Below are 14,058 nucleotides of genomic sequence, written 5' to 3' on the forward strand. Positions count from 1 at the left end.
TATTGGTGCACATCCGCCTTTTCTTCTTCCCCAGGAGGCTTTGTGCCCTTGGGGCCTCCAATAATTGGTTTCTTACAGAGAATGGTATCAGCCTTGCTCCATATCTTTGACCAAGACACACAGTGCAGGTGCTTCCTCCCAGGTTTGTGGAATCATTCTCTGCTCTTGGTATATTTAGGAATATGTGATTTTTTTTTTTTTTTTTTTTTTTTTTTTGAAACAGTCTCACTCTGTTGCCTAGGCTGGAGTACAGTGGTGCTATCTTAACTCACTGCAACCTCTATCTCCCGGGCTCAAGCCATCCTCCTACCTCAGCCTCCCAGATAGCTAGAACTTCAGGCATGCACCACCACACTGGGCTAATTTTTCTATTTTTTGTGGAGACGGGGTTTTCCCATGTTGCCCAGGCTGGTCTTGGACTGAGCTCAAGCAATCCACCTGCCTTGCCCTCTCAAAGTGCTGGGATTACAGGTGTGAGCCACCGTGCCCAGCCAGGAATCTGCACTTTTAAAAGACTCCCCACCCTTCCCTATGACTGTTATCCACCCCAACTTTTTAAAAACAGCTTTATGGAGATATATTTTATATACCATAAAGTTAACACATTAAATGTGTACAATTCAGTGGTTTTGAGTATATTTATAGAGTTAAGCAACTTTTATCATAATTAATTTTTGAACACTTTCATCACCTCACAAAAACACCTTGTAAATAGACATTTTTCCAAAGAAGATAGACAAATGGTAAATTAGTACACAAAAAGATTGTCAACATCATTAACTATTAAGGAAATGCAGATCAGAACCTCAGTGAGCTACTATATCATAGCCACTAGGATGGCTCAAAGACTGACAAAAACAAGTGTTGATAAGGCTGTGGAAAAAGCAGAGCCCTCATCTGTTGCTTGTGGGATTGTAAAGTGATGCTTGCCACGTTGGAAAAAAAGTTTGGCAGTTCCTCAAAGTGTTAAACATAGACTTAGCATATGACCCTGCAATTCCACTTCAGGAGAATTAAAAACATGCACACAAAAACCCATGTATGTTAATGTTCATACCAGTGTAATTTATAGCAGCTCCAAAATGAAAATAATACAAAATGTCCAACTGATATGTATAGACAAAATGTGGTATATCCAAACAATGGAATACTACTCAGCCGTTAAGAATGAATGAAGTACTGATTCACACTACAGCCTGGAGGAATCTTGAAAACACCATGCTAAGTGGAAGAAGCCAGGCATAAAAGGACACATACTATATGACTCTGTTTTTTATGAAGTGTCTAGAATAGACAAATCCATGAATATAAAAAATAGATGAGTCATTGCCAAGGACTGAAGGAAATGAGGAATGGCTGTTAATGGGTACAGGGCTGCTTTTTGGGGTAAAGAATATGCCTTGGTCTTGGGTAGTGGTGGTGAGTGCACAGCTTTGTGAATATACTAAATATCACTGAATTGTACACTTTAAAAGTGTGAATTTTATGTTATATAAGTTATATCAATAAGGTAGTTTAAAAAAAAACTTTACCCATTACACGCAGAATGCATTTTCAGGAAAAAAAGGCTGGTTAAGTTTAGGGCTCAAAGTCAAAGACCATTTGGGTGACTTTGACTCAAAGAATTCAGCTCTGCTCTTGTCTGAAAAACTAATCAAATCTAAAAGAATTGGTCCAAAAAGGACTGGGGAACATTAGAGATCATCTAGTATGTATTCCATCTCCTTATTTTACAGAGGAGGATACTGAGGTTGAGAAGAAACAGGTGCCCTGGCCAGGAGCAGCAGGTCACACTGACAATTCAGTAGGGCCTGCCCAGCTGTCCTTTCCCACCTCTCACCATGCTCCCTCTCCTAAACCCTCCCCCCAGATAATTAGTTTAGCTTCTTTTCAGCTGTCTTGAGGTCATAACTAAGGGCTTGAGAGCATTATTTATGACATGAAATGCAGAGGCACACTAAGGTTGAGGACACCGGGGGGTGGAGAATGAAGACTTCTTAGGTGTCTGAACCAGGTCAACTCTTCTGGGGCTGTGTATAGTTAGCACTTATGTATCCCAGGACAACTGTAAGTGACAACAAACAAGGAAAGGAGGCGCGGGTTTTTGGCCCCAGTTGTGGGGTCACTGAGGACACTAAAAATGAAGACAGGCTGTTATGAATCAGAACAGAGGAACATGGGCCAAATGGGAGTGATGACCTCTCCAGGGCACTTTCTTCTTTTTCTGCAGTGAAGTTTTGCTTTTAAATTTTAAACTTTCGTAGGTACATAGTAGGTGCATATACTTATGGGGGTACATGAGATGTTTTGATACAGGCATGCAATGAGTAATAATCACATCATGGAGAATGGGGTATCCATCCCTTCGAGCAAGCGACAGTGAAGTGTTGGAAGCTGGACTGATGAGGGCAGCTCGACCCAAACCCATGATACTTGACTTTCTAGACCAAGGCAATCTCCCAAAAGCATGTTTTGAGGTAGCTAAGAAACTACTCTGACAACCACGTTGTTGCTACTTTGCAAGAAGTTTAAAAAATACTACAGTCAAACTTTCAACGTTGCACCCCATGATAACATAAAATCAAGATAAGACCTGGCTGGTGATTGGTTCCTGACTGCACAGAGCTCCCGGCCACTAGCTATCCAGGCTTGCTCATTTCATTAATCTCACAGGAACACAACCCCAGGTTTCCTGTGACTGAATGTTTCGGACTCACTCCATAGCTTCGTCCCCACTTTACCTTAGCACAAAATCCTTTAGAGCCTTCCCGGGCCCCTTTCAAACCATATTAACGTTTTAATATGGCTTTTAGGCTAGTTAGAATCACAAAGTATTTTGTACTTTTAATATTATTTGGTATGTGCTTTTACATAAAGCCATATTATTTTTCGCATTGCTCCTTTTTTAATGATTATTTAATAATCCAAGTTCAGCTATCAAAAGATATTTTATTCTCCTAAAAGGTAACATTTAGGTTAATTCCAGTATTTTTGTCTATTGCTGAAAAAAAAAAAAAAAAAAAGCTGTACCTACAGTGGGTTTTCTTCCCCCTCCCCCTCCCCACCCTTTTTTTTTTTTTTTTTTTTTTTTTTTTTTGAGATGGAGTTTCGCTCTTGTCACCCAGGCTGGAGTGCAATGACACGATCTCAGCTCACTAAAACCTCTGCCTCCCTTGTTCAAGTGATTCTTCTGCCTCATCCTCCAGATAACTGAAATTACAGGCCTCCACCACCACACCCAGCTAATTTTTAAAATTGTTATTATTTTTAGTCGACATGAGGTTTTGCCATGTTGGCCAGGCTGGTCTTGAACTCCTGACCTCGGATAATCCACCCTTCTCGGCCTCCCAATATTGCTGAGATTACAGGCAGGAGCCCCTGTGCCTGGCTTCTTAGGAACTATTTTTCAAAGTCTGTTTCATGACTTACTGACATCAGAATGACTTGCAGGGAGGTGAGGTGGAGAGGGAGTGCTGGTTTGAAATCTAGATTCTCAGGCTAGGTTACAAATCTAGATTGTCAGGGAATAGGACCTGAAAATCTGTATCTGAGAGATTTTCAGATATAGGTTGCTAGAGTGCTAGAATTTGAGACTAGACTCAAAAGATAAACTTCTTTACAGTAGGCTGCTGTGGGTTCATTTTGGTAACAGTCACCCACTAGGTCCTCAGAGGCGCTGGACGCAGCATTTAATCTTCTAACTATTTCTTTCCCCTTTTAACATGGAAGGATACTGGGACTCACGTCAAGTAACCTTTCCAAGTTTATTGCAGAACTAATATTTGGGCCCCTTCAACTCTGGAGCTCATGTTCTTAATTACTTGGCTGCACTGTTAGCAAAATGTTTTGATTCTAGGCCTCCCTCCCCCCAGCAGTTCATGCATGGCAATCATAACCTCCCCCCAAGACAGTGGCTGATCTGTGCACCTTCAACTTGCAACCTAGTTTAGTCCAATTTGAGACAAATTAGAAAAATCCTGGTGAGACTTTGGCCTCAGAGCCCTCCTATCTGGAAGCAGACGGTGAGCTCAGAACAGACTGTCAGGCAGAAATGCTCCCTGGAGTAAGTGAAGGGATTTCTTTTCACTTCTCAGAGGTGAAGCCATGAGGAATCTCACCTTACCTTGATCTCAAGCCAGCAGACAGGGTTCTTGTGGGGAAGCCTTCATAGGGTGCTGAGGTAGAGAGGGTGACAGCATCGGTGTCACTGTGCTGAGCAAGGGGAAGGGCAAACACTGGCAGGCATGTGCAGTGGACAGCTGGGCTCTCATGTCCCTGAAACTTACTTTCTCTGTAACCACAGGCTGATGGTTGTGAAGAGGGAGGCCCAGAACCATTAGAAAATCTGGATGGGCCAGCCATGGTGGCTCATGCCTGTAATCCCAGGACTTTGGGAGACCAAGGCGGGCGGATCACCTGAGGTCAGACGTTCAAGACCAGCCTGGCCAACATGGTGAAACCCCATCTCCACTAAAAATACAAAAATTAGCAGGGCTTGGTTGTGGGTGCCTATAATCCCAGCTACTTGGGAGGCTGAGGCAGAAGAATTGCTTAAATCTGCCAGGCGGAGGTTGTAGTGAGCTGAGAATGTGCCACTGCACTCCATCCTGGGTGACAGAGTAAGGCTCCATCTCAAAAAGAAAATAAAATTTGGATAGAACCCGAGCCTTGCCCTGCAGGTGGTAGATGGAAAGGAAAAACATTTTAACTCTGAAGGGGCCAAGGGCAGACCCCTATGAGAAACAGAACAGAGTGTGGGAACAAGTGCTTTTTCTTTTCACTCCTGAAGCTGTGAACCTATAGGAGGAATGGTAATGATCAGATGGGCCCCAAGGGAGTGGGAGGCTTTGGGGGGAGAAGGCAAGGGCTGGTTGAGAACCTCAGGATCCAAGAACACAGCCAGGAGGCCATAGGGCTCACTGGCCAGTGGGTAGAGGCACAGGTTGCTTCAAGGCCACGGACGCACATTGGCTTTGGATGAGAAGAGAGTTTTGTGAGCATTTAGGCAGGATAATTTAGAACAGGGGTTGGCAAGCCTTTTCAGTAAAAGGTTGTATAGTAAATAATTTTAAGTATTTTCAGGCCAACAGTCTCTGTGTAGACAGTACTCAAATCAGTGGGTGTGGCTGTTTTCCAATAAAACTTGACAAAAATTGGCAGCAGGTCAGATTTAGCTGACCCCTGGAGAGGAAAGAGCGTTGGCTTCAAAATCAGCCAGACTGGGCTTCAACTCTAGTTCTGACTCCACTAGCCAGATCAGAGTCAGGTACCTTGATGAGTTTAAGAACTTGGGCTTTGGAAGTAGAGGGCCCTGAGTTCAAGTCCGGCCTTCACCACTCAGGAGCAGCATAACCTTAGACCCTTCTCTGGACTCCCCATTCCAGAGAGCTGTGACGAGAATCATATGAGAATATGCAAGCATATATAGATGAACATAGGTTGAGCACAGCGCCTGCCACATGCTAAGTGCCCAGGAGATTTTAGCAGTTGTTATCAGTATTCTCTGAGTGGAGTTTCCTTGTTTGTTAAATGTGGGTAGTATTAGTACCTTTTACCATGGTTGTAAGGATTACATTCAGTAACAGGTGTGTGAAGTGTCTGGCACAAAGTGGAATGTCAGTGCTAATATTATCCTTGAGAAATGGGAGCCATTCTGCCCTGCCAGGAGCTCTGGAGGAACACTCTTTTTAGACACAGGAGCTCTTTGGTGAAGGAAACAGTATTAGTGGGAATCAGAATCGGGTTGATGGTCTTTGGTGTCTAACGTGTGATTCAGCAGGGTGTGAGAGGAGTTAGGGGTTGCCTGGCAGTCACTGACACTGGTATAGTCTTCCTCTTCCATGATTCATCCATGTTGGTATGCTCTGTTTTCCTTTGATAACATTGCCCAAGCCAAGTTCTGCTCACTAGCTCCAGAACACAGGTTGCATTGCTCACCTGTGTCTTTGCTTGAGCCCCTTCCTGTAATCAGAATGGCCTCCTCCTCTCCTGATCAGCTGATTCACCAGGACCCCATTTATAAGCTTGATCCCCTCTGGAGCCTGTTTCCTGACAGCTCCGCCCCACAATGAATCTGCTCCTCCGAATTCCTATCAATTGCATCCTTGCATTCCTGTTGACTTATCATCTTGTAGATCCCATTTCTTCAACTAGACTGGGAGTTCTGTAGGGGTGGGATCATGGTTATATTGCCTTGTCTCCATTTCACTGTCTTCTATCCAGTGGATCCATAAATACTCATGGGTTGAAAAAAGTAAATGAATTTTTAACTGATGCAAATTGTGTGTGTGTGTGTGTGTGTGTGTGTGTGTGTGTGTGTATGTATACATGTACATAAAAGGCAAGACTGGTAATTCTAGGAATTGTCAGCTCCTGTTGACATTTTTTAGCTTTATGGAGCACTGCAAAGAAAACTGCCTTTTAAGAGCTTGCTTAAGTTAGAAAGCAATAGAAGTGAAGAATATTCTAGGCCTGGCCCATAAATCCTTCCCAAGCACAATCATCATGCTCTTTCCCTGTCTTCCTGCTGAATGGAGAGGATTTTGAGGACCAAGAGGAAGGTGGATCCACAAAATGAAAGAAGCCTGGATTCCTGAGTAGCTGCTTGAGAGGAGCCAACCAGAGAGATGCCTGGGAAAGAGGACTCATGTCAGACTTGCATGAGAAATAACACACACACACACACACACACACACACGCACGCAGTGGGCAATGCCCATGCCTCTTGTTAGTTGGATGTTTTCACATGAGAAGGATGACCATAAATAGAGGGCTGAATTAAAGGTAGGCATTGCCTTAATTTTTTTTTTTTTTTAAAGACAGAGTCTTACTGTGTCATCCAGGCTTAAGTGCAGTGGCACGATTTTGACTCACTGCAACCTCTGCCTCCCAGGTTCAAGTGATTCTCCTGCCTCAACCTCCCAAGTAGTTGGGACTACAGGTGCCTGCCACCATGCCCAGCTAATTTTTGTATTTTTAGTAAAGACAGGTTTTCACCATATTGATCAGGATGGTCTTGAACTTCTGACCTTGTGATCTGCCCACCTCAGCCTCCCAAAGTGCTGGGATTACAGGCGTGAGCCACTGCGCCGGGTTGGCGTTGCCTTAATTTATGGTTGTTGGTACAATCTGAGCATAAATGTGTCCTCTATCTAGAGTCTGTGGTTAGTCACTATTTCAGAATAATGCTCCCACAGGGTTTTGTCTGAGGGTACAGTTGATAACCATGGCATTTTCATTAGCCTCACATTGCTGATCATGTTTGGATAGGCTACCATCTACAGAATGGTTTGGCTGCAACAGAGACTGACTCACAATTCAATAACCTGAAATCCATTGTAGTGAGTCATTATGTTCTGTCCAGCTGACACTCAAAGCTGGCAGTCCTTTCTCTGATGGGATGCTTATAGGAGCCTCCTAATTTGAGATTTAGGGGAGATCCTGCTCTGGGATTCCAGGCTCAGTTAAAAGTTTCTGTAACTGAACTGTGAGGATGAGAGACTCTCAGCAAGCCACAGCCAATAGAGGACCATTGGCATCCCAATGAGATGGGACCCCTGTAACCTGCCCTAATCTCTCAGCCTTCCAGCTCCCAACCCTGAATTTGGACGTGGCCCACAAAGGCCTGGATCACAGAAAAGACTCATCACACCCTTGCCTTGAAGCCCTGCCTTTCACTCTTATGGATCCTTCCTCACACAGTTTTCCTAAGCTCAGTTATCTGCTTTCCCAACCCAAGATGTTGAGCGGTAACAAGGAGATGATGCGGGGATGGGGAGATGGGAGGCAGGTGTTAGATAAATGACAAGAGCTGTCAGAGGAGTCTTCACTCAGGGAGGAGAAAATGAACACACCCAGCACACAAAGAATGATGTTATTACAGAATACAACAGAGACATACATGGTGAGTCTCACGTGCGTGGAAAAAGTAATTTCTGTTCATTGTTGTGGTTTAGATGGTAGAACTGTCACTTTCAGCCTCTGCTAGGAGAAAGCAACCTTTCGCTGGTAACAGAAGAGCCCATCGATTTCAGGCTCTCATCCCAACCTTACCTCCCTGAACCACTCACTTTTCTTCTTTTTTCTTTCTGGGTGCGCACAGAGGAGGGCGCACAGAGACAGGACTTGCTCTGAAAAACCTTCTGCACAGAGGGTTCCCTGGAGGCAGAAATGCCTCTGTGCCGCAGATCCTCATCGTCATCACTGACGGGAAGTCCCAGGGGCACGTGGCACTGCCGGCCAAGCAGCTGAAGGAAAAGGGTGTCACCGTGTTTGCTGTGGGGGTCAGGTTTCCCAGGTAAGAGCCTCAGTCATCCTGGGTCAGCCCTCAGGTGGTCAGCCTGGGGACCGCAACATGGCCATGGGAAGAGGAGGACTGGAAGAGCCGTCCAGATCCTTCCCTGGATCTGTCTTTTCCTCACTTTGCCATTTTGGCTCCAGTGCATACGCAGGAAGCTCCAATCTTGCGGAGCCTAAGCATTTGCACTGACTTTGGTTTTGTTTGAACACTTGGTTGCAAGTGCCAGAAACTTTGCTGAAATTTATTTGGGCAAAAATGGAAATTCATAGAATCATCTCATTTCACTGGGTGGGGTGGCGGTCCCTCGGGGTGGGCAGGAGCCAGGGACTTCAGTGCCATCAAGATTCTTCCACAGATCTCTGCTATTCTCTGCCTGTTGCTTCCTCTCTTACCTTGACTTTCTCAGGAAGCTGGACGTGGAGCTGTGGTCCACCCTATCTCCACCCATCTCCAGAGCTCCACCCTAGAGAGAAAAGATCCCTTCCCCCAGTTTAACAATCCAAGGAAAGAGTCTCATCAGCCTGAGGTAGAGCCTACTCTTGGGGCCAGGAGAGTGGGAGTCTGGCTACTCCCCCTTTACCCCATTTGTCTAGCTGCTGGGGAAATAGGGTTTCCTAGAACAGAAGGGGGTACAGATCCTTAATGCTCTTAAACCTAAAAATGGATGTGACTTATGTTGTGGGCCAGTAGTTATTGTGGGTATTACATGAAATGACTCTGGTCTGGGCACTGTGCCTGCACACAGAAATCTCTATTAATTTGATTACATTATTTAATTTCTCAGTTAATAAATCCAGGGTTGTCTTTCTCATGTTGGGCATTATTCTAGGTCCTTGGAATACAGAGACAATAATACAAAGTCCTTGCCCTCATGGAGTTTCCATTCTAGAAAAGGAACTAGATAATAAGTGTATGAATAAATACGTAATATCATTTCAGATGGAAGTAAAATACAAAAGGGAAAATAAAGTAGGGTAAGAGGCTAAAGAATGATAGGGAATAGAGAGGAAAGCTATTTAGATCGGGAGGTCAGTCAAGGCTTCTTTGAGAAATTGATTTTTGAGCAGACACTTGAGTGAAGTGATCAATAAGCCTTCCAACTATCAGGGGAAGGCAGGGCAAGGCAGGCAGGTGGATGGCAAGAGTGCAAAGGCCCTGAGGCAGCAGCTAGGCTGCTGTGTTATAGGAAGGAACAGCCAGACGGCCAGGGAGGGGCTGAAGCCCAGCAAGCAAGTGGTCAGCCACAGAGACTTGCGGGCATGGAAAAGATGCTGGAGTTTATTGTGAGCAGGATGACAGCCTTCGGAGGGTTTTAAGCAGGGGAATGATATCTTCAGAGAATCACATTGGCTGCTGTGTAGAGAACAGCCCGACAGGTTAGGGGTGGGAGAGGAACTAATAAGGGGAGAGGGGAAACTGATTAGGAGGCTTTTGGCATGGCTCGCAGAAGAGATCATGGTGGCTCCCAGAGGGAAGCAGCTGCAGCCCTCAACTTAGGATGCAGTGGTTTGTTGTTACTGTTTTCGAGACACAGTCTCGCTTTGTTACCCAGGCTGGAGTGCATTGGTGTGATCTTGATCTCGGCTCACTGCAATCTCTACCTCCCGAGTTCAAGCGATTCTCATGCTTCAGCCTTCTGAGTAGCTGGGATTGTAGGTGCACACCACCTTACCTGGCTAATTTATTATTATTATTATTTTTAAGTATAGATGGGGTTTCACCATGTTGGCCAGGCTGGTCTCGAACTCCTGGCCTCAAGTGATTCACCCACCTCAGCCTCCCAGGGTGCTGGGATCATAGGCATGAGCCACCATGCCTGGTGTGGCTTAGGATAGGTTTTGAAGGCAGAGCAATGAGTGGCTGCTGCTGAGTTGGAGGTGGGTGTATGAAAGAATGGAGGATTTTGACTTGAGCCCCAGAGTGAATAGTGGTGCCATCTCCCAACATGGAAAGATAACAAAGGAGGAAGAGCGAGGGACACCGAGTTCTGTTTCGGACAGAGGAAGTTTGAGGTATGCGTCGGACAGCTTAGTGGAGAGCCGAGCAGACAGTTGGGTGTGAGAATCTGGAATATGGAAGAGGGGACAGGCACGGAGGTTGAAATTGGAAGCGGTTTTTGGAGCTGATATACGGTCACCTAAGTGGTGGGGACAGGGAGGGAAGATGGCCAATGGCCAGCAAGTGCAGGTCAGAGAGAGGAAGAAGGTAGAGTGATGGCGAATGAAGTGCGGCCAGTAAGGTGAGGACAATCCAGGATTGTTCCGTGTCCTGGAAATGGTGACGACATCATCGTCATCATCGTTGTGATCAGCAGCAAGTTGGTGTTTAACACAGCCTGCCTTATCCTTCAATGGCTTCTTTTGTATTCTCAAATATAGGCAATATCAACTCCTTGAGAGAGGAGAGAGGGACTTTGCCTCATGGCCTGCTGCCCACCCTTTCCCACACTGTGCCAGACACAGTGCCTTCAGCATAACCATTGCCAAATGTGTGTCCATTAGGGTGGAACCTGCCACGTGATGGGAATCCCTGTCTCCTTCCCCTCCCTCCCTCCTTTCCTTCCTCCCGTCCCCTCTCCTCCTTCCCCTTCCTTTCCTTCTTCTTTTCCCTTCCTTCCCTTCCCTTCCTTTCCTTCCTTTCCCTTTCCTTCCTTTCCCTTCCCTTTCCTCTTCCTTCTTAGACAGGCATGGTGGTGGGCACCTGTAATCCCAGCTACTCAGGAGGCTGAGGCAGGAGGGTCACTTGAACCCAGGAAGCAGAGATTACAGTGAGCCAAGATTGTGCCACTGCAGTCCAGTCTGGGTGATAGAAGGTGACTCCATCTCATAAAATAAAAATAATTGGGAAAAAAATCAAATAAACACAATGTAAGTTCAAATGATCATCATTTGATTCAGCAGACATAACATGACTGTCTCGTCGCTGTCCAGTTTCACACTGCTTCCTCTCGGTGTCTGCGCTAGTCCCCTCTGCACCAGTGTTTAATGCTTAGGGAGCTGCATTGCCCACCCATTGCCCTTTGAGCAGCCCTGGTCTAGAGACGTGAGAAGCCATCCCTTGGGAGGGAGATGGCCTGAGCTGAGAGGGCCCTGTAGGGTTCCCAGAACCACCTGACCCACCCTTCCCGACTCCCACTGAAGGGCTGAGTCGCTGTTGGCCACTGGTTCTCAAAGTGTGCTCCTTGGACCACAGTATCTTTATCACCTGGGAGGCTGCTGGAAAGGCACACCCTGGGGTCCAACACCACTGAATCAGAAACTCAGAGGAGGCAGAGAGTCTCCGTCTGCAGTTCATCCTGCCTTCTGTGACTGATGCCCACCAGAGGTTGAGGGTCACTGCCAAGGGTAGCATGAAACTCTGCAAGCAATAAAGCAAAAAACTGAGACTGCTTTGTCTCTTTACCACTTTTTTTGTTTTGTTTTGAGACAAGGTCTCGCTCTGTCACCCAGGCCAGAATGCAGTGGCACGATCACAGCTCACTGCAGCCCTGACCTCCTGGGCTTAAGTGATCCTCCTGCCTCAGCCACCCAAGTAACTGGGACAACTGTGTGCCACAGCACCCAGCTCATCTTTAATTTTTTTTTTTTTTTTTTTTTTTGACAGAGATAGGGTTTCCCTGTGTTACCCAGGCTGGTCTCAAACTCCTAAGCTCAAGCGATCCTCCTGCCTCAGCCTCCCAAAGTGCTGGGATTTCAGGAGTGAGCCACTGCAGGAAGTCTCTTTCCCCCTTTTGTGCCCCTTCTTTGCCAGTTCTCAGCTCTGGCTCAGCATCTGAATTACCTGGCAGCTTGTAAGAAAGTCCGTTGAGGGGATGGAGGGCTCTGGGGCTGGCAGCACTGCCTATAGGTCATGGCCGTGCAAAGTCTCTCCTGTGCACCTGTGCCCTCGGGGCTCAGTCCTGGGTCCTGGGAAGAGAGTGTGTTTTATGTGTATTCAGAGGAGAATGGGAAGTTTTACATAACCTGAATTTTAGAGATGAATAGGGTTTTTGCCCTATTGTTAAATCTTGGTCCATCCTGATTGCTTTTCAAGGTCAGGAGTCTTCTAGATGCATTACTGACTGTGTATCCTCTTCTAATTTATTTATTTATTTTTTGAGACAGTCTTGCTCTGTCGCCCAGTCTGGAGTGCAGTGGCATGATCTCGGCTCACTGCAACCTCCATCTCCCGGGTTCAAGCGATTCTCTTATCCTAGCCTTCTGATGAGCTGGGATTACAGGCATGCACCACCACTCCCAGCTAATTTTTATACTTTTAGTAGAGATGGGGTTTCACCATGTTGGCCAGGCTGGTCTTGAACTCCTGACTGTAAGTGATCTGCCCCCCTTGGCCTCCCAAGTGCTGGGATTACAGGCATGAGCCACTGTGCCTGACCTGACTGCGTGTCTTCTTAAAATGAGGTGTCTCAACATCACTTAACCCTTTCTTCACCTCCTAGGGTCACCATCTGCACATCATTTTCCTGCTGGCGCAAACAGTGCTGCCCTCTGGCTATTGAGGGTGCTGGCTGCTTCCTCCAGATGGCCTCATGTTGCTGGCCTTCGAGTTCTTCTGTCCACTGTTTATCATTCTTCCCTGTTTTTATCTGTTTCCAGCTATGCTTGCTTGTGCTTTGCTTGCTCACCTAGAACCACGTTCTTTCATTTTTTTTTCTGGTTAACTGTTTTCCTCACCAGCTGTGGGTCTGACAAAACCAGACACTAAATCTGTGCTGCCGTCCACAAGGAGCCCACGGCCTAGGAGATGAGCGGGCAGGAAGAGGGTGGGTGCAGGGCCACAAGCTGTCACAACCCCTTGGCACAGGTGGGAGGAGCTTCACACGCTGGCCAGTGAGCCGAGAGAGCAGCACGTGCTGTTGGCTGAACAGGTGGAGGACGCCAGCAATGGCCTCTTCAGCACCCTCAGTAGCTCTGCCATCTGCACCAGTGCCACGCCAGGTAAGACCTTCCAGCCTGGAGGGAGTAGAAGGGCCGTGTGGGGTTGGAGAGGGTTCCCCAAGGCAAGAGGTCGGGACTCAGAGCCTCCCAGGGAGGGAGGGCAGGCAAGAGAAACGGACCAGCGGCCTCCACCCTGGGCACCCTGCAGTCTCCCTTTTCTCCCTGGGAAAGCCCTGTGGGTTTCCCAGCTGGGAGCCCTGAGCTGATCTTTGTGGAGGTAGAGGGACCAGGGGCTTGAAGTCCACATTAGTAAGTTTCCTGTCCCCTGCTCAGGAGGTAGAGCCAAGTCTCCTCCCCCTGCCTTGCTCTGCACAGAGGAACACAAGGAGGCTTTGTGCTTGGTGCGAGATCCCTGCTTTCTAGTCGTCCTTATCAGGGTCCACCCAGGAGCCAGAGTGAGGGTGTTATGTGGGATGTACATGTGTGTGCATTATGTAAAAGCTATGTGGGGTGGGGCCCAGCAGAGGAGATGCTCAGACACGAGACGCCCCACCGAGCAGGCAGAGCAGGGACCCTCACCCGGAGGTGTGCTATGACCTGAGAAAGCAGAAGGTGGCCAGGTCAGGGATGTGGTGGAGCCTCCCAGGAGCGGGAGCAGCTGCTGGGAGTGTGCGTGGCAAGGAGAGGCGGAACCCCGTCTCCTCCATTGGTGTGGGTGTGTGTCATGAACACAAGACTGCAGGGTCGAGGCTCACCCCTGTGAGCACAGGACGTTGGAGATGGTCCGGGAGTTCACTGGCAACGCCCCGTGCTGGAGAGGATCGCGGCGGACCCGGGCAGTGCTGGCTGCACTCTGTCCCTTCTACAGGTTTGTCTGCAGGG

At 47.3% G+C, this 14,058-nt stretch overlaps 1 protein-coding gene across 6 annotated transcripts in view; it reads left to right on the forward strand.

The window, feature by feature from the left end:
* Positions 1 to 14,058, forward strand: part of VWA2 (von Willebrand factor A domain containing 2) — a 57,796-nt gene that overhangs the window by 28,438 nt on the left and 15,300 nt on the right. For all 6 annotated transcript variants that reach the window (XM_010332801.3, XM_003922184.4, XM_010332797.3 and 3 more), the window contains 3 exons: positions 8,102 to 8,296; positions 13,103 to 13,236; positions 13,912 to 14,044. In XM_010332801.3, the coding sequence (XP_010331103.2) occupies positions 8,102 to 8,296; positions 13,103 to 13,236; positions 13,912 to 14,044 (462 nt within the window). The remainder of the gene's footprint in view (positions 1 to 8,101; positions 8,297 to 13,102; positions 13,237 to 13,911; positions 14,045 to 14,058) is intronic.

This window comes from Saimiri boliviensis, chromosome 12 (assembly GCF_048565385.1).
Source record: "Saimiri boliviensis isolate mSaiBol1 chromosome 12, mSaiBol1.pri, whole genome shotgun sequence".
NCBI classification, from domain to species: domain Eukaryota; kingdom Metazoa; phylum Chordata; class Mammalia; order Primates; family Cebidae; genus Saimiri; species Saimiri boliviensis.